The sequence below is a fragment of the Acomys minous genome, assembly GCF_964271855.1.
Source record: "Acomys minous genome assembly, chromosome: 12".
Lineage (NCBI taxonomy): Eukaryota > Metazoa > Chordata > Mammalia > Rodentia > Muridae > Acomys > Acomys minous.
Window position 1 is genome coordinate 4411087 of NC_140493.1, and position 20180 is coordinate 4431266.

Sequence of the window (20180 nt, forward strand, 5' to 3'; positions counted from 1 at the left end):
CTGGCCTTGAACTCACAGTTCCATCTGCCTCTGCCTCCAGAGCTCTGGGATTACAGGCATGTGGCACAGTGCCCAGCCCTTTTTCTACTTTGAGATGAGTCATAGCTTTCCGCCCAGAGTGGCCTCCAACTCTTGGGTTCAAGTGATCCTCCTGCCTTGCCCGACAGAATTTAAACAGAGATACTTTAGATGAGAAAATGGCTGGTGGCACCTGGGGTGGGGCTGTTCTCAGAGGGGACAGGTTCCACAAGTCCCCTAACCAACTCAAGAATTAGCTGAAGCGGGCTGGATGGCTACTTTGAGGACAGTGCTTAGTCCCCTACACTGTCCCACACTGCCACCATGTGGGCCACTGGAGAGCAACAGCAGTAGCTGTCCTAGGCAAACACTTGGAATTTATAGTAACTTTATTAAAGGATAAAAGGTGTTGGCCCCCAGTCCAGTGGTCAGACCAACAATAAATAAGGCTAAAAGGAAGGTTTGAGTGCAGCAGGGTGGAGGCCAGAGTCATGCCGGGGAGTCTTGTGGGACCACAGAACCAACTGGAATGAAATGCTGGAGAAAGAGAGAAAAAAAAGAGGCTTTGTCGTAATGCCACTTCTCCATAGAGGAAGCAAGGTCAGCCCTGCCACTGTCCTGTAGGCTTGCTGCATGTTGGGTCTGGCTGTGTACTGAAGGCTCACCAGGGTGTCCTGCCAGTCAAGCATCGTGGCCACAGGGTTGGTGCAGATCCGGGTGGGCCCCGGAGGTGGGGTTCGGCTAGTGTAAAAGGCGCACTCATCATCCAGGCGAGATTCGTGGAAGCAGTGGAGGGCGGTGAGACAGGCTCGGAGGTGCTGCCTCAGAGCCAGGGTTCGAGGGACCAGACTGTGGGGGCCTGAAGGCCGTGGACACTTCAGAAGGGCCTCTGGAGTTCCAGCCCCTCTGGCTGCTGCCCCCTCCCCTGCCTGATGAGCATAGCCTGCTAGAAGCACAGGGGTGGGGGAGAACTCTTCACAAGGGGGCCAGAGGAAAGCAAGCATGGCATGGGCCGGTGCAAGGCAGGGCCCACTCCCAGAGAACGGATTTTCCCTTCAGGTCCCTCCCCAGCCCTATTCCTTACCTGAATGGCCCATTGGGGACCTCGAAGCCTGCAGTGAGCGGATAGGGGGACTGGCACAGAGTGGGCTTTGTGACACGAAAGTCAAGCTGGTGGTTGCCGGAGGCCCCTGACTGCAGAAGGGCTGTGGGCTACACTCTGGGTTTCTACCTTCCACAGCACAGGCTGCCGATGCGCCCAGCTCTATGCTAGGGCAGGCCTCGGGAGGCCCAGACTGGCCCTGGCAACTAGGCAGAAGGGGTCCAGGCAGTGCTGGAGGGCAAGGCTCTGGCGGCTGTGGCCCAGCTCTGCTGCACGGTTCTGGAGGCTTCAGTTCTGTGGGAGAGCAGGGCTGAGCCACCTTCGTCTCCTCCCCAGGGCAGGCCTGTGGCTCCCCATGCTTTTCTGCAGGGAGGGGCTGAGGCTCCTCACACCCTTCTGCAGGGAGGGGCTCTGTCACGCCAGAGTGTTTTGACAGTCCAAGAAGGGAAGCTTGATTCAGAGTTCTAGAAACCTCAGCCATCAGGGGTTGAAGTTCAGTCAGCTCTAGGACAGAGCCTCCATTCGGAGGGGCCAGTCTGTCCGCCGCCAGCCCCTCTACCTCCTTCCGCAGTAGCTGCTGCAGAATGCTGATGCGCTGTGGTGGGAGAGAACACCCCAGCGTGTCATCACTGTGTGCTCACAGGTCTCCTCACACTCCCCCCCTTCCCTCCCAGCTCCTCCTTCCCCAGTCCTCTCTCCCCCTCTATCCTGTGTAGCCCTGGCTGTCCTGGACTCGCTTTGTAGACCAGGCTGGCCTCGAACTCACAGCAACCTGCCTGCCTCTGCCTCCTGAGTGCTGGGACTAAAGGCGTGCGCCACCACGCCCGGCTTCCCCAGCTTCTCAGGGTGCAGATGCCACCAAAGCTACAGGCCACCTGCATCTTTAGCTCCTGGTGGTTGGAGGTTCTGTTGGAGTGAGGTGCAGCAGTGCTTGCCACAGGCGCTTTCCCGGATCCCTTCTGCAATGTGATGCAACTCTCTTGTTCAAACAACCTTACAGCAATCTGCTCCTGCCACACAGAAGGAAAGACGGTTTGGTGAGGAAGCCAGATTAAGGTGGAAGGAATACTATCTTCATCCTCTTGAGGAGTGCATCCAAGCTCCCTGGTGGCTCTTTTGTTTTTGTTTGTTTTCTCTTCTTTTTTCTTTTTGGTTTTTCAAGACAGGGTTTCTCGGTGTAACTGTCCTGGAACTCTCTTTGTAGACCAAGCTGGCCTCGAACTCACAGAGATCCTCCTGCCTCTGCCTCCCAAGTGCTGTGATTAAAGGTGTGCACCACCACACCTGGCTTTTTGTTTGTTTTTGAGACAGAGTTTTCCTATGTTATCTTGGCTGTCCTGGACTCACTTTGTAGACCAGGCTGGCCTGGAACTCACAGTGATCCTCCTGCCTCTGCCTCCCGAGTGCTGGAATTAAAGGTGTGCGCCACCATGCCCAGCTTTTGTTTCTTGTTTTTGTTTGATGGTGGCACAGGCCTATAGTAGAGCTGATACGGCAGGAGAATTGAGGCCCAGGTTGTGGAGATGCACACATATCTACCCATACACGCACATGCGCTCAAGCGCACACACACAAGGAATTTTTTTCAAAGTTTGAGTTTAGTAGAAGACAGAGACAGACAGACATTCTAAACATAGACTAGAAAAGACAGCTGGAGAGGCGAGAGGCAAGTACACCTACCTCAAATCACAAGGGCAGCCTGCCAGGCCAGTGCACAGCACCAAAACAAGACCTCAATACAGGACTACAGGAAGGCTTTTGACACTTACCCAGGGCAGGGCAGGCTCTTCAGGGGAGGTATGAGGGGAGAGGCGGCCACTGAGCCACTGGGCCTGTGTCAGACAGGACAGATCATCCATGAGTTAGACCTACTCTCCTCCAGCCTGTCTTAAAGACCCCTCCCCATGCAGTGCCTGCCTGCCCCTCTCCCCACCGTGCAGGGCCTGCCTGCCCCTCTCCCCACCATGCAGGGCCTGCCTGCCCCTCTCCCCACCATGCAGGGCCTGCCTGCCCCTCTCCCCACCGTGCAGGGCCTGCCTGCCCCTCTCCCCACCATGCAGTGCTTGCCTGCCCCTCTCCCCACCGTGCAGGGCCTGCCTGACCCTCTCCCCACCATGCAGGGCCTGCCTGCCCCTCTCCCCACCGTGCAGGGCCTGCCTGCCCCTCTCCCCACCGTGCAGGGCCTGCCTGACCCTCTCCCCACCGTGCAGGGCCTGCCTGCCCCTCTCCCCACCATGCAGGGCCTGCCTGCCCCTCTCCCCACCATGCAGGGCCTGCCTGCCCCTCTCCCCACCATGCAGGGCCTGCCTGCCCCTCTCCCCACCATGCAGGGCCTGCCTGCCCCTCTCCCCACCATGCAGGGCCTGCCTGCCCCTCTCCCCACCGTGCAGGGCCTGCCTGCCCCTCTCCCCACCATGCAGGGCCTGCCTGCCCCTCTCCCCACCATGCAGGGCCTGCCTGCCCCTCTCCCCACCGTGCAGGGCCTGCCTGACCCTCTCCCCACCGTGCAGGGCCTGCCTGCCCCTCTCCCCACCATGCAGGGCCTGCCTGCCCCTCTCCCCACCATGCAGGGCCTGCCTGCCCCTCTCCCCACCATGCAGGGCCTGCCTGCCCCTCTCCCCACCGTGCAGGGCCTGCCTGCCCCTCTCCCCACCGTGCAGGGCCTGCCTGCCCCTCTCCCCACCGTGCAGGGCCTGCCTGACCCTCTCCCCACCGTGCAGGGCCTGCCTGCCCCTCTCCCCACCATGCAGGGCCTGCCTGCCCCTCGCCCCACCATGCAGGGCCTGCCTGCCCCTCTCCCCACCATGCAGGGCCTGCCTGCCCCTCTCCCCACCGTGCAGGGCCTGCCTGCCCCTCTCCCCACCATGCAGGGCCTGCCTGACCCTCTCCCCACCATGCAGGGCCTGCCTGCCCCTCTCCCCACCATGCAGGGCCTGCCTGCCCCTCTCCCCACCATGCAGGGCCTGCCTGCCCCTCTCCCCACCATGCAGGGCCTGCCTGCCCCTCTCCCCACCATGCAGGGCCTGCCTGACCCTCTCCCCATCATGCAGGGCCTGCCTGCCCCTCTCCCCACCATGCAGGGCCTGCCTGCCCCTCTCCCCACCATGCAGGGCCTGCCTGCCCCTCTCCCCACCATGCAGGGCCTGCCTGCCCCTCTCCCCACCATGCAGGGCCTGCCTGCCCCTCTCCCCATCATGCAGGGCCTGCCTGCCCCTCTCCCCATCATGCAGGGCCTGCCTGCCCCTCTCCCCACCATGCAGGGCCTGCCTGCCCCTCTCCCCACCATGCAGGGCCTGCCTGCCCCTCTCCCCACCATGCAGGGCCTGCCTGCCCCTCTCCCCACCATGCAGGGCCTGCCTGCCCCCCTCCCTTCCTCACGGGCCACACCAGTTACCTCCTCTGCTCTCACCTGTTGAGCTCTGGGTACTGACCGGAGGGGTGTGAGTTGGGTTTTTGGTCGAGGGGTGCAGCGTTTCAAGGATGAATATGCTGTCTGGGGAGAGATGTGGGTGCTGAGCAGAGCTCTCTAACCCCGCTCCCAAGCCTGCCCCGCCTAAGAGTTGCCAGTACAAACTGCAGCCGAGAGGCCTGGGGAACGAGCACCCTGAGCCTGTCTGAAAGGTGATGGGTTAGTGACAAAAGGTGGCACTACCTGGCCAGCCATGGGCTGGGCTACAGGACAGGAAAGGCCATCAGATGGGGGTCACCAGTGAGGAAAAAGGCAGGAAGTGTAGCCATTCTGAATTTACTTTCCAAGGTCTTATCCTTGTTTTCCACCAAGAAACAATTACTTTTCTTTTCTTTTTTTAAATAAAAAAAAAAATTTATTATTATGTATATAGTACTCTGCCCACATGTGTGCCTGCATTCCAGAAGAGGGCACCAGATCTCATTATAGATGGTTGTGAGCCACCATGTGGTTGCTGGGAATTGAACTCAGGACCTTTGGAAGAACAGACAGTGCCCTTAACCTCTGAGCCACCTCTCCAGCCCTTTTTTCTTTTTTCAAAGACAGGGTCTCATGTAGCTAAGAAGTTCTAAGGCTTGGAACTTCTGATCCCTGTCTCCTCCTCCCACGTCAACTATCGGTCCTTACACTTCGCCCTGGGCTTTCCAGTCAGCCCAGGAAAGAGCCACCTGGACCTCCTCTTCTTGTCTAGGCTTCACTGTCTCTGGCTTATTTTGCTGGCTCGCAAACACTACATGTGCTCTCTCCTCAGGGCCCTGGTTAAACACCTCTATATTCTCCTCCTTTTTTTACTGTACTCCTCACTTCCTCAATTCCTGGTCTATACTCAAACCTCCTCTTCTCAACAACAGTGCCTGGGACAAACTGCGTTTCATAAAATAGAGTACTTAGTGTCTTCTTCCAGAACATTAAAAGACATATATATTTTTTAAATTTATGTGTGGTGTGTTAGGTGCCCAGGAAGGCCAGAATAGGGCATCAGAGCCCCTGAAGGGGGAGTTACAGTGATAAGGTGACCAATGTGAGCTAAGTCTCCATCATCTGCCACATACTCACACCATTTTTTTGAGACAGGGTTTCTCTGTGTAGCCTTGCCTGTCCTGGACTTTGCTATAACTGGGACCCGATCTGTAGACCAGGCTGGCCTTGAACTCCCAAAGATCCACCTGCCTCCCAAGTATTGGGATTAAAGGCGTGTACCACCACCGCCCAGCCATACTTTTCATTTTTATTTTTTATTTATTTTTATATGTATTATATGTCTTCGGGTGTCCGATTTTAGAGTTACAGACAGTTGTGAGCTGCCATGTGAGTCCTGGGAACTACTGAACCCAGGTCTCCTGGAAGAAGTCAGTGCTCCCAACCACTGAGCCATCTCTCCAGCCCAACACCTTTCTTGTTTTGTTTTGTTTTTTGAGACAGGGTTTCTCTGTGTAGCCTTGGCTGTTCTGGACCTGCTTTGTAGATCAGGCTGGCCTCGAACTCAGTGATCCACCTGTCTCTGCCTCCCGAGTGCTGGGATTATAGGCGTGCGCCACCACACCCGGCACACCTTTCATTTTAAAGGCGGGATCCTACTGTATAGCCCAGGCTGTCCTGGAATTCGCCATGGAGCAGCCTAGCCTGTCCTCTAACTTGCAATTCTCCTGCCTCTAGAGTACTGGGTTACAGTCATCTGCCACCATGCATGGCTCTAAAATACCAATATTTGACACTAATTCCTTCTCCCAAACCCTTTCAGTGCCTTACATACTTAGGCCACATCACCAGCTGACACCCTATATACTTTACATATGTATTTATTTATTTATCTAGCCTCCGTTTTCGAGAATATGCATACTCTGGACCTAGAACCCTGTCTGCATTCAAAAGCCCTGAGTAAATAGTTGTGCAATGAAGGGATTAATAGTTTTGGTTGGTAAGTGTTGGCTGTGGCTCAGCCTCTGCACTGATTTGATGGTGACACACATACCAGTTTGTCACTTCTCACCCCAGGCCAGATACCAACTGAAGAGAGTCAGGTTCACGCTGAAGGGGGCTTGGTTCCCAACCCCAGCAAACTAAGACCAGATAACATCCTGCGTCCTGGGTCGGCCAACTCTACCCCCAACCCTCAGTGCCTCTGCAGAGCCGCCCGCCCCGCCCCAGGAGGTGTCTTCTCACCCTGGTGTGTGTGGGATTCTCTCTTAGTGGTACTCGTTTAGCCAGACCCAGGAGGGCTCTTCCTCCTCCATCGGAGTCAGGGGCAGCCTCGTGCTCTCCTCCGAGGGGTAAGGAAGCTGGGAGGAAAGGCGACAAGAACAGCGCAGTCCACCCGTCGGCAACCCGAGAGCCCATAATACCTTGGCGAATACTTATCAGTCCAAATGCCCTGAGTGGGCTGGAGATGGCCATGGCTCGTAAGGGATTGGGACAGAACACAGTGGACATTCAGTCTTGCAGGAAGTGGCAGGCAGAGGGCAGAAACAGGGACACATACAAGCGGGCCAACCTCTGACCTAGCCAGGAGGTCTCGTCTCTTCTGTGTGCATGGGTGTGTGTTACCGGGGTGTGAATGCTAGGCAAGACTTGGTTTACCACTCAGTTAACCCCCAGCTTCTTCCTCACCCCAGTCCTCAAGGCCTGTCGACCTTTTCCGTGTCTTGTTCCCTGGGCAGGCAGTTCACTCACCCTTGCTTTGTTCCTATACCCAGACAAACTCACCAGGGTGAACTGGGGTCTTCGGGAACAGTCTTGGGGCCTGGCTTGCTGAAGTCCTGCTGACGGTACAACAGCCACCCCTGAGTGTCAGGGCTGGGCCTTTGCCAAGAGCGTCACACACGCCTCTCACTGCATTCCCACAAGAGCCTCTAAACAGTGCAAATGTTACCCTTGCTTGTGGGATGCAGAAGCAGAAACCCCGACAGGCCAAGGCAAGTGGCTATGAGAGCCCTGAACCCTGTTCTGGGGCTTATTACGCTGCCAGTGACGTGCTTTGCCCATCCCCTTCTGGGTTGAAAGAGAATCTACCGCTTCCCTTACCGGCCGCCGCCGCCACCACATGGCTCTCTTCTTAGCTCCTGTAGACTGGGGCGCGCAGAGGGGTGGAAAGAGGGGCCTGAAGGTTGATTCTGGTTGCAAAGCAAGACATGAAAGCAGAGTAAGAACTGGGCCCCTAACCCGTGGGCCCCAAGGGACACTCCCCTCCTGAGACACTGTCCCAGGGCCTGCTTTGTGCCTGGGGGTCAGCCCCTCAAGGCTACTCACTGAAGCCTCACACAAAGTGCGGTCTCGGGGTCCTGGTCCCTCCAGTCTTGAGAAGCAGGAAGCCCGTGCGGGGTCCAGTTGATGGACGGGGGTCCTGGGAGCCAGGTATGCAGAACACCGTGCACTCTGAGAGGCCAAGGGAGGCTCTTAGCAGGAGGTTGGCACACCCCCCCAGTCCATGCGTCCACGTGGCAGCCTGGTCTCATCCTTCTCATTACCTGGCCCCTCCGGGTGGTGCCTCCCTTGCTCCCTCGAACTAGTACTCTCTGAGCCAGACTGGACCGGAACCCCAGGGGACAGCTCTTCACCCCCTCACCTGACAGGATGGTGGCCAGGGCTGCAGGGTCAGCAACAAACTCTATAGCCCCTGTGGCCTCTGAAAGGGAAGAGACAGCATTAGGATAAACGGGAATAGGGGCACTGAGGAGTAGGTGAACTAGCAATAGTGAGCAAAAGAAACATACGCAAGCTTCGTGCTGCACACCTGGTAATCCCAGAACTTAGGATACCAAGGTAGGAGAACAAGCTCAAGGCCAGTCACCATGGCATGGAGAGCTCAAACAGACCTTGAGAGACGGGAAGAGAGAGACCACGAAGCTGAACCCAGCTCACCAATTGCTTGAAGAAAGCCGGGTGTGGTGCTACACACCTTTAATCCCAGCACTTGGGAGGCAGAGGCAGGCAGATAGAGGCCAGCCTGGTCTACAAGGCAAGTTCCAGGACAGCCAGAGCTACACAGAGAAACTCTGACCCTAAAAATAAAATAAGGGCTGGAGAGATGGCTTAGTGGTTAAGTGTGCTGCCTGCTCTTCCAAAGGTCCTGAGTTAAATTCGCAGCAACCACATGGTGGTTCACAACCACCTGCGATGTGATCTGATGCCCTCTTCTGGTCTGCAGGTGTACATGCGGGGCAAAACACTGTATACATAATAAATAAATCTTTAAAAAAATAAAAATAAAATAAAACAAAAAAGTTTGAAGAGTTTCATGCAAGCCATTACTCTAACCATTGGGTTAAAAGATAAAAACAATGATCTTGTCATACAGAAGGCATGACTGGGGGCTGGAGAGCATGTAAACAGTGTTCTTGCGTAGTGATCCTGTCATACAGAAGGCATGACTGGGGGCTGGAGAGCATGTAAACAGTGTTCTTGCGTGGGACAGGGGTTCAGCTCCCTTTACCGACGTCAAGTAGCCTAGAACCCCAGCTCCAGGACAATCCGGTGTCTCTGGCCTCCACAGACACCTGCACTCACACACATACACACTCATCCACACACACATAATTAAAAATAATCCTCTTTTTAGGGGCTGGAGAGATGGTCAAGAGTACTGGATGCTCTTCCAGGAGACCTGAATTCTTTTTTTCCCCCTCTTTCGAGACAGGGTCTCTCTGTGTAGCCCTGGCTGTCCTGGCCTCACTTTGTACACCAGGCTGGCCTCAAACTCAACAGAGATCCACCCACCTGGTCCTACAAGGCGAGTTCCAGGCCAACCAGAGCTGTTACACAGAGAAACTCTGTCTCACAAAGAAAAAAGGACAAAGAAAAAGGAGGAGTTCAAGCTGAAGTCTGGACAGATTATGAAGAACCAGCATAACTCTGAGCCAATGACTGTGATCAGGGCTGCTGAAAGGCACCAGGAGAGGCAGCGGCTTTTTTTTTTCTTTCTTATTTTTATTTTTTGAGAAATAGTCTCATTGTGCAGCCTGGGCTGGCCTGGAACTCACTATGTAGACCAGGCTAGCCTCGAATTCACAGACACCACCTGACTCTGGCTCCCACGTGCTGGGATTAGAGGCCTGGGCCCATACGACAGGCGAGAAATGACATTTTGCTTAAGGTATGCAAGACACCAGAAGGCACGCAAAGCCCCCCACTTTGCCTCCCCCATTCTCACGTAGACAAGTAGGCTATGCCCAGGCCTCCAACAGATACCTGTCTGGGGATTTGATCCCCCAGAGCGTGGTTTTAGTTCCCCCAAAGGGTTCCGGATCTGAGTGGTCCCCAATTTTTGTGATTTTTCTGTCTGGTGCAAGGTTTTCGGTCCAAGGCCTGTCGTGTCAATGGGCGGATGTTGAGTACCGAGCGGTGGCTTCTGCGCCAGTCTCTGAGGGGGGAAGGGGGAAAAGCTGGGATTCAGCGCTGGGGTGCATTGCTGACGTAAGCCGCCTCCTTGTCACCCACCACGCTCCCCCTTACCCTTGGGTCTTGGTTCTCCTGGTCCAGAGGGCACGACTTGACTGAGGGTAAATCTGAGCATCTTTGAGAAAGCACTGGAATCTTGCTAGGGGTGGGAGATACACCTCGGAGGTGGGGATCCTTCCTGGGTTGAAGGGTAGTCATGGCGGCTATAAGGGAGACAGGAGAAGACGAGAGAGAAAGGACTGAGGACCAAAGCAAATCACCTCGCAAGCCATGGGTGCTGCTATCCCGATTCCTCCACCTTAGTCCCAATCCATGTGCCCGCCCACAAGTCCACACCGGCAGCAAGGCCGCTATCCTGGCTGACTCCACCCAGGCACCCCAAGACTGCTATCTCGTCCCGGAGCTCCAAAGTGCTCTCCTCCCTAAGTCCCCTCGGCAGGACTCATCTCTCTAAGATCCCCGTGCCGCACCTTTCCAGGAGCCCACCGAGGTCACCCTTTCTCTCCCAGCTCTCTCGCCGACCTCCTGGGTTTCTGTTTCTGCTGCTGCTGCTGCTGCTTCTCCAGTTTGTAAAATACGCCAAGCTTGTGATTGGCTAGTTCCCGGTGACGCGAGGGCTCGTGACGTCACTGGCAGTCACCCAATCCGCAGGCTCCGAAGGCGGGGCCAGAGAAGGGCAAGTTGTGGAACCGCTTTCTGGCTGGGGAAAAAAAAACAACTGACCAGCTCTGTCAGCCAATCCGAGAGCGGAGCGCGAGTGGCTGGATTAGGGGAAAAACCAGGGAGGTTGCAGTTCTGCTGCCCGGGAGGGGAGTCTGGACTGCAACGGGCATTATCGTCCTCTCGCGAGATCTGGACACAGCTGAAGGCAGGCTGGTCCCTGAAGGGCCGCGGAATTGTGGGAAGGGATGGCCATCGAGAGAATCCCATTGACCACACAGTCTGATCCTAGTGCAAAGTCGGGTTTTCAGCACGATTCCAGGAAGCATGGACACTTCTTGCTGGAGATGCTTCTGACGGGCGAGAGGGCTGGAGGTAACTGAACCGAGCCCAACAAGAACGAGGAGCCAAGAAATCTTTTGTCCTCAACCTGGTGGGGTGTGGTTAGATGCGGTGTGGCTGGAGCTCTGCTAACCAGCAATGACCGCTCCTGTGTGGGTCTCCGCCTCTTTAGGTTGCCTTTCACTGGTCTGGAGACGGAGCTCGCCTCCTGTTCACTGGCAGGCAGTTGTGAGGCTGCCAGATGGAGAATGGGAACAGACGATCGCACGCGCACGCACACACACACACACACCTCACACTAGATCACTTTCTGTCCCAGACTGGCCTCAAACTTGCAGCTTCCTGTTTCAGCTTCCCACGTGTTAGGTTTGCAAGCACCCTGCAGAGAATTAGCTGCTTCCGGATCTCCCCTTTCATACCCCATATCTTTTCACGCTTACGAACCTTTAAGCATCTTTAGAATTCAACTGTTGAGGGGGCTGGAGAGATGGCTCAGCGGATGCGCTTCCAGAGGTCCTGAGTTCAATTCCCAGGAGCCACATGGTGGCTCATAACCATCTGTAATGCAATCTGAGTCCCTCTTCTGGTGTGTGTGAAGAAAAAGGACACACACGCACATTACGAAAGAAAGAAAGAAAGAAAGAAAGAAAGAAAGAAAGAAAGAGAAAGAAAGAAATCAGCTGTTGAGCCAGAAATGGGGCACATAGAGGCAGGCGGCTCTCTTGTGTCCCTAGGTCATCAAGTCAGCTTGGTCTAAAAAAGTGATTGTCTTTCCCAAATAGTTCACCCATCCAGTCATATGATACATAAGCTTTTATTGCAATATATTTACATGCAATATAGTCTGGTGAGGGTTTCCTCTCCCCTAACTCTTCCTGAATCCTACGCAGCTGCACACCCTTTCCTTCTCCTTAGAAAACAGGCAAAACAAAACAAACACCGGAACAAAAAAGCAAAAACGCAAGAAACACACACACAACCAAAACCCATAAAAATACAAAGTTGGAAACTGTAATACACAAACAAAGACCAGTAAGACAAAAAATAAAATTAAATTAAATTTTAAAATGCCCAAACAAAGCAATATAAGACAAGAAGTCGGCCAGGTGTGGTGGCGCACGCCTTTAATCTCAGCACTCGGGAGGCAGAGGCAGGAGGATCACTGTGAGTTTGAGGCCAGCCTGGTCTACAGAGTGAGTTCCAGGACAGCCAAGGCTACACAGAGAAACCCTGTCTTGAAAAAACAAACAAACAACCAAAAACCCCTCAGTGGGACTCCACTGGGGGAAAACTACATTTTCCTTTGCAAGCAGTTGTCAGTTGGAGGTAATTTCTTGGTTAGGGATTGGAGCTTGTGTCCTCTTCTACCTCTCAGGCTGGGACCCGTGCAGGCCCTGTGCCCCCTGCCGCAGTCTCTGTGAGTTCATCCGTCCTGTTGTGTCCGGAAGACACTGTTTCCATCCCCTTCTGGCTCTTATAATTTTTCTGCCTTCTCTTCTTCTGAATAGTCCTATGAGCCTGGAGGGGAGCCCCCAGTCTTTCTGTCCACAGGAGTCCATGTTCACAGTAGCTGGGAAAATGTCCCAGAATGCAGGTCTGGTAACAGTAGTGCCTTAGTTGTCTGGGCATTTATACCTAGCATTCTGAACCACTACGACACTGCCCTCCTGCTCTCTGCCTTCTGTGGAGAAGAATTCTTGAAACAAAGCTGTGTCCCCAAAGGCTGATTAAAGCTCCCGTGACTCAGGTGGTTGGAATGTTACAGTTCAGATGCTAACTGCAGGTCATCTTGCAGCCATCTTTAACCCCACAGGGAACCCTTCTTGCCCGCCTCCATGACTCCTGTCCTGACTTCAGGTGGAAACTTCTAGACTGCATTAGCAGAACCCAGCTTTCCATCCACCAAAGAGCTAACAATGCTACCAGCAGCCCTCTGTTCCCATCAATGTATTTTTTTTTAATTTTTATTTCTTTATTATGTATACAGTGCACATTATATCACATTATAGATGGTTGTGAGCCACCATGTGGTTGCTGGGAATTGAGCTCAGGACCTCTGGAAGAGCAGCCAGTGCTCTTAACCACTGAGCCATCTCTCCAGCCCCCCCCCCCCGGATCTTTTTATTACTTTAGATTTATTTTATTTGTGTGTTTTGCCTGCGTATGGGAATGTGCACCACATGCACGGCTGATGCCCACAGAGATCAGAAGGTGGCGGCAGATGCCCTGGTACTGGAGGTATGGGGGTAGTGAGCCACCACCTGGATTCTGGGAATCAAGCCCGGGTCCTCTGCAAGCACAGCAAGAGCTCTTAACCACTGAGCCATCTCTCCAGGCCCCACTAATGTGTGTGTGTGTGTGTGTGTGTGTGTGTGTGTGTGTGTATGTGTGTGTGTATATGTGTATGTGTGTGTGTGTGTGTGTATGTGTGTGTGTATATGTGTATGTGTGTGTGTATGTGTGTGTGTGTATGTGTGTGTGTGTGTGTGTGTGTGTGTGTGTGTGTTTTAATGCCCTGGTGGGCAGGATGTGGTGGTACACACCTTTACTATTAAGCACTCTGCATGCAGAGACCTGTAAATCTCTGTGAGTTTGAGGCCAGCTTTGTCTACATAGCAAATTCTAAGCCAGGTAAGGCTAAATAGTAAGACCCCGTCTCAAAAAATAAATAAATAAATAAAGTACACCTGCAGGCCAGAAGAAGGCATCAGATCACATTATCGATGGTTATGAGCCACCTGTGGTTGCTGGGAATTGAACTCAGGACCTTTGCAAGAGCAGGTGGCGCTCTTAACCTCTGAGCCATCTCCAGCCCCCCCATACAATTATTTCATTGTTACTTCATAACTGTAATTTTGCTACTGTTATGCATCATAATGTAAATATCTGATATACAGGATATCTGATATGTGATCCCCAAAGGGGTCATGAGCCACAGGCTGAGAACTGCTTCTGTTTCCTTGGCCTTCATATTTCCAGTGGCTTACAGTGAGTGTTCCTAGAGTCCTTCTGAATCTTTGCTGAGTGAGCCAGTGAGTAAATAAAGGGCTGGATGAATGTATAGGGAGATGGCAAAACCCATAAGTGACGCCCTAGCTCCGAGGAGGCAAAGGCAGAAGTGCCACGTGTTGAAGGCTGATCAGGACCACAGAGTTAGTCCTTGTCTCAGAAACGAGGGAGGAGGGGTTGAGTGGAGGGCTCAGTCAGGAAAGCACTGCCATGCAAGCATGAGAACCGAGTCCTCTGCCTAGGACCCACATAAAAAGCTAGGTATGGCCGGGCGTGGTGGTGCACACCTTTAATCCCCGCACTCGGGAGGCAGAGGCAGGCGGATCACTGTGAGTTCAAGGCCAGCCTGGTCTACAAAGTGAGTCCAGGACAGCCAAGACTACACAGAGAGACCCTGTCTTGAAGGAAAAAAAAAAAAGCTAGGTATGGTGGCTCATGTGTGTAAGTGAGGAGGAGGCATAGAAATGGAGACCTCGGGGCTGGAGTGATAGCTCAGTGATTAAGAGCACTGACTGCTCTTCCAAAGGTCCTGAGTTCAAGTCCCAGCAACCACATGGTGGCTCACAACCATCTGTAATGAGAGCTGGTGCCCTCTTCTGGCCTGCAGTCACAACACTGTATACATAATAAATAAATAAATAAATAAATAAATAAATAAATAAATAAATATGGAGACCTCTGGGCCTTGCTGGTCAGCCAGCTTAACCTAATCATTGACACCCTGGCTCTAATGAGACTCTTTCAAAAACCAAAAACCAAACACAGGCTGGAGAAATGGCTCAACAGGTAGGAGCACATGCTGGGCTTCTTCTTAGCATCCACATCAGCTGCTCACATCCACCTGTAACTCCAGCTCAAGGGATCTGACACTCTCTCCTCGCCTCCATGGGTACCTGCACATGTGAAGTGCACACACACACACACACACACACACACACACACACACACACACACACAAAAACAAGCTGAAGACCAACACTGGAGGTGACATCTGTGTATATAGTATATACACACATGGGCACTTACACACACACACACACCTTGAAGGGACTCTAAGAAGCTTCTAGCAAGCTCTGGCCCCTTTCCCCATTCCCTCTGCCTTGCTAAACTGTTAGCTAGCCCCCAGGGTCTATTCCCTTATTTGGCCACTTCCTTTCTGAGGCTGACTACCAAGCTCCAGCTCTCAAAGTAGTGCAGTTCACAAGTCAAAAGCCCTCTTTGGCTCACCTAATTGACATGCCCAACTAAAATTAAACACTCCAAGAGGTTTTCTCTTTTACCTTTATACACCACCATTTTCTGCGGACCACATCTGCCTCCTCTCTACCCAGAGGCAGTCCTTTGTTTCCCTGCCCTCCCCATGACAAATACCTCTTCCTCCTTTTTTCTTCCCTTCTCCCCCATCCTCCTATCCCCTGTCTTTGTCTCTTATTCCCTGGCCTTTGTCCCTCTGGGGTAAATAAATCTCTGTTGTGCTAAGCACTTGGTCGTAAGTATCCTGAGTCTATACATTTCCCTTACACACACACACACACACACACATGTATAGTATTGGAAAGGAAGAAGTTCAAGTTGAAGTATGGGCATATTCTAAAGAAACAACACAACCCAGAGCCAAGGACCAATGCTGGGCCAATGACCCTGAAGGGGGCTGCTGAAAAAGCTCCAGGAGAGGTGGCTACTAGGCTGTTGTTTCTTCTTCTTTTCTTCTTCTTCTTCTTCTTCTTCTTCTTCTTCTTCTTCTTCTTCTTCTTCTTCTTCCTCCTCCTCCTCCTCCTCCTCCTCCTCCTCCTCCATCTTTCTTTCTTTCTTTTTTTTTTTGCTATTTAAAAATTTTTATGTTGAGCATGGTGATGCATCCCATTAATCCCAGCACTCAGAAGGCAGAAGCAAGTGGGTCTGCATGAGTTCGAGGCCAGCCTGGTTTACAGATCAGGTTCCAGGAGAGCCAAGCCTATTACACAAGAAACTCTGTCTTGAAAAACAAAACAAATACATACATTTTTATGCTGGGAAGTGGTGGCACACACCTTTAATCTGAGCACTCAGGCAGAAGCAAGCAAATCTCTGAGTTCAAGGCCAGCCTGATCTACAGAGTGAGTTCCAGGGCAGCCAGCGCTGCTATGCAGTGAAACCTGTCTTGAAAAAAAAAAAACTGGGCGGTGGTGGTGCACACCTTTAATCCCAGCACTCAGGAGGGAGAGGCAGGTGGATCACTGTGAGTTCCAGGCCAGCCTGGTCTACAAAGTGAGTCCAGGACAGCCAAGGCTACACAGAGAAACCCTGTCTCGAAAAACAACAAACAAACCAAACAAGCCAGGCGTGGTGGCACACGCCTTTATTCCTGGCACTTGACAGGCAGAAGCAGAGGCAGGCGGATCTCTGTGAGTTCAAGACCAGCCTAGCCTACAAAGCAAGTCCAGGACAGCCAAGATAACACAGAGAAACCGGACTCAAAAAAATATAAAAAGAAAAGAAAGAAAAACAAAAACAAAAACAACAAACCTTTTACGAGCGCTTCCCTCACATGTACTCCAGCTCACACATTCTGCTCAGGTGCTTTGCTAATGAGCTTAGCTCCAGCGCAGCCCAATTCCTTTCCCATTCTTTCCTGTTTCCTTTTTCTTTTCTTCTCTCTTCATTTACTCTTGAGAAAAAATCTCACCGTTTACCTAAATCACAGTTTGAGTGCTGGGCATATACAACACTGAATTCTGAGTCATTTTCACTAGGTTCCCTCTCTCTCTCTCTCTCTCTCTCTCTCTCTCTCTCTCTCTCTCTCGTGTAGGGTTGGTTTGGTTTCTGTTTGTGTGCTGGTGAAGAACTGAATACACAGACCAGGGGTCCGTGAACTTAAGGTGATCCTCCTGCCTCTGCCCCCTGAGTATTGGGATTCCAGGCTTAAGCAACCATCACCAGTTTACAGTGTTCTCTTTGGCCGTTGTCTATTATGTCTGCTTGAGAGTCCCCCGCTCTATCCTGTCATAGCCTCTAGCTCCTGTATGGAAGGAGGGAAGGAAGGGAGGAAGGAAGGAAGAAGGAAGGAAGGAAGGAAGAAGGAAGGAAGGGAGGAAAAGGTGATTGGTGGTGGCACACTTCTTTAATTCCAGCACTCTGGAGGCAGAGGCAGACAGATCTCTGTGACTTCAAAGCTAGCTTGGTCTACAGAAGGAGTTCCGGGGCAGCCAGGACTACACAGAGAAAGAGAAAGAGAGAGAAGGTGGTTTTAAAGGGAGGCTCCTTAAGACTCAGAAACTGGGGCTAGGGAAAAGACTCTGGTTAAGAGTGCTCACTGTAGGGGTTGGAGAGATGGCTCAGAGGATAAGAGCACTGGCTGTTCTTCCAAAGGTCCTGAGTTCAATTCCCAGCAACTACATGGTGGCTCACAACCATCTATAATGAGATCTGGTGTGCAGATGTGCAAGAAGAACACTGTATACAAAATAAATAAATAAATCTTTTTTTTAAAAAAAGTGCTTGCTGTAGGCAGAGGCAGATGGATCACTGTGAGTTTGAGGCCAACTTGGTCTACAAAGGGAGTCCAGGACAACCAAGGCTACACAGAGAAACCCTGTCTAAAAAAAAAAAGTACTCTCTGCACCAGGCAGTGTGGTGCATGCTTTTAATCTGAGCACTTGGGAGGCAGAGACAGGCATATCTCTGTGAGTCCAAAGCCAGCCTGGTCTACAAAGTGAGTCCAGAACAGCCAGGACTCAGTTGCACAGAGAAACCCTGTTTTGAAAAAAACAAAACACACACACACACACACACACACACACACACACACACACACACACACACACACACACGAGTGCTCCCTGCTCCTCCAGAAGACCTGAGTTAGCTTCCCAGCACCCATGTTGAGCAGGTCAGAAAAGCCAGTAACTCTAGCTCCCAGGAAATCTGCTGCCCTCTCCTGGCATTCATGTGCATATACATGCAAATAAATATCAATTTCATTCAATCATTCATTCATTTATTTATTTGGATTTTTGAGACAGGCCTCTCTGTGAAGCCTTGGCTGTCCTGAACTTGCTCTGTACACCAGGCTGTCCTCGAACTCACAGAAATCTGCCTTCCTCTGCCTCTCCAAGTGCTGGGATTACAGGCCTGTGCCATCTTGCCTGATTTAAATATAACATTTTAGAAAAATTCATTTATCTTTATTTTATGTGCTTTGGTGTTTTGTTTGCATGTATATTGGTGTGAAGGTCTCATATCTTGGAGTTGCAGACAGTTGTGAGCAGCCGTGTGGTTGCTGGGAATTGAACCTGGGTCCTCTGGAAGAGCAGTCAGTGTGCTCTTAACCACTGAGCCATTTCTCCTGCCTCCTAAAAAATATTTTTTAAAAAAAGATTCAGGATGTAAAGAGCTCACAAGCAGCTGGGTGTGGTGGTGCACACCTTTAATACCAGCACTTGGAAGGCAGATCAATGTGAGTTCAAAGACAACCGGGTCTATAAAGAGAGTTCCAGGACAGCCAGGGCTACACAGAGAAACACTGCCTCAAAAAAAAAAAAAAAAAAAAAAAAAGGTAATGAAAGATGAACCATACTTGAGAGGAGTTCCAGTGTTTTCTTCTGCTTGGGAAGAACATGACTGCAGCTCCACAGGGACCTGGTGACTTGTAGCGTCACGCTGGGAGGCACTGAACGATCTTTGATCACACTGTGAGCCCCAGATTGTGCTTACTTCAAAACAAAACAAAACCTGCTTCTAGCTGTGGCATGGCTCAGCCATGCACACACCTTTAGTCCAAGAGCTTTCTGCTTGAATTAAATCAATTCAACCAAGGTCAGGAGTGGAGCAGGCAACCAGCTGACAGGGAGTGAACAAAGGAAAAACCATAGAGAGTGACAGGAAGTCAGGAGGATGGGTAGAGAGACACAGAGGACGTAGAAGGGAGGAACACTGAGTTTGATGAGGGTTTTTGAGACAGTGGCGTGGAGAAGACTTTTTCTTTCCTTTTGGGACATGAGCTGAGCAGGAAGGTCAGCTGGGTGCTTTCTCTGCCTCTCTGAGCTAGCAGGTTTTCAACCCAGCATCTGGCTCCTGAGTCTTTATTGGTAAAATGGAATGATTGAGAGTTTGTTAAAAACCACGGAGAGGTGAATGGACGGGCAGCACATCCAGTGGGAGGGCAAGAGGTGGAAGGGAGTATGCGCAGTGGCGCATGCGTGTAAGTCTAGTGCCGAGGGGGCTGAGGCAGGAGGATCAGCGCAAGTCTCAGGCTCTTCTGGGCTACAGTGTAAATTCCAGATCAGCCCAGAAATATAGCAGGATCTCAAAAAAGAAAAAAGAAAAAAGAAAAAAAGGTAAGCCCAGCATTCAGGAGGCAGAGGCAGGCACATCTCTGAGTTCAAGGCTAGCTCAGTCCACAGTGAGTTCCACAACAGCCAGGGCTACACATGGAAACCCTGTGTCTTCAAGTCTCCTCTGCTGTGATGAGACACCATGACCAAAAGGCCAGGGGGCTTACACTTGCAGATCATAGTCCATCATTGGTGGAAGTCAGGACAGAAACTCAAGCAGGGCAGGAACCCGGAGGCAGGAACTGATGCGGAGGCCAAGGAGGGGTGCAGCCTCACTGACTCGCTGTCCCTGGCCTCCTCAGGTGCTTTCTTTCAGAACCTAGGAGCAGCAGTCCAGGGATGGCGCCGCCCACGGTGGGCTGGGCCCTCTCCCATTGAGAAAACGCCCTGCAGCTGCATCTCACAGAGGCTTTTCCTTAGCTCGGGCTCCTTCTCTGATGACTCTAGCTTGTGTCAAGTTTACATAAAGGCCATCAAAACGCTCAGCAGGTAAAAAGTGCTTGTCATACAAACTCACAGTAAAAAGGGAAAACTGCTTCCTGAAAACTGTCCTTTCACCTCCTCTACCTGAGCACCATGGCACAGAGATACTACACACACACACACACACACACACACACACACACACACACACACACACACAGAGAGAGAGAGAGAGAGAGAGAGAGAGAGAGAGAGACAGAGACAGAGACAGAGACATTAAATGTAAAAAAAATACTCCCAATAAAATGGACATAGTGACTGGGCGGTGGCACGCACCTTTAATCCCAGCGCTTGGGAGGCAGAGCTCTGTGGTCTCTTCTTAAAGCTGGTACACACTGCAAGCAAGATGGTTCACACACTTGGGAGACCGAAGCAGTGGAATTGCTGTGAA

The 20180-nt window shown here is 52.1% G+C and overlaps 1 protein-coding gene across 3 annotated transcripts; it reads right to left on the reverse strand.

The window, feature by feature from the left end:
- Positions 1 to 389: 389 nt before the first annotated feature.
- On the reverse strand, positions 390 to 10725 carry TROAP (trophinin associated protein). Of its 3 annotated transcripts, none has more exons than XM_084751521.1 (14): positions 10454 to 10725; positions 10038 to 10186; positions 9774 to 9945; positions 8054 to 8211; positions 7836 to 7961; positions 7611 to 7699; positions 7293 to 7345; positions 6753 to 6868; positions 4530 to 4613; positions 2890 to 2952; positions 1996 to 2130; positions 1103 to 1715; positions 684 to 964; positions 390 to 555 (listed from the first exon to the last, which is right to left on the reverse strand). In XM_084751521.1, exons 2-14 carry the CDS (start codon positions 10179 to 10181, stop codon positions 508 to 510), a joined length of 2082 nt encoding a protein of 693 aa, XP_084607647.1. In that variant the 5' UTR covers positions 10182 to 10186; positions 10454 to 10725; the 3' UTR covers positions 390 to 507. The 3 variants fall into 3 exon arrangements, with proteins under 3 accessions (XP_084607647.1, XP_084607646.1, XP_084607648.1); XM_084751520.1 differs by having other exon boundaries at positions 7293 to 7348; positions 10454 to 10723; XM_084751522.1 differs by having other exon boundaries at positions 684 to 877; positions 7293 to 7348; positions 10454 to 10718.
- Positions 10726 to 20180: the final 9455 nt, after the last annotated feature.

What these genes read in the sequence shown, in the direction of transcription:
- TROAP (XM_084751520.1), bottom strand. Translation starts at nt 10,181, where the DNA reads ATGACTACCCTTCAACCCAGGAAGGATCCCCACCTCCGAGGTGTATCT. An exon ending in GCACCACCCGGAGGGGCCAG is followed by an intron (nt 7,962 to 8,053) that starts GTAATGAGAAGG and finishes TTGGCCTCTCAG; the next exon opens with AGTGCACGGTGTTCTGCATA. An exon ending in AAGAGCCTGCCCTGCCCTGG is followed by an intron (nt 2,131 to 2,889) that starts GTAAGTGTCAAA and finishes TCTGTGTGGCAG; the next exon opens with GAGCAGATTGCTGTAAGGTT.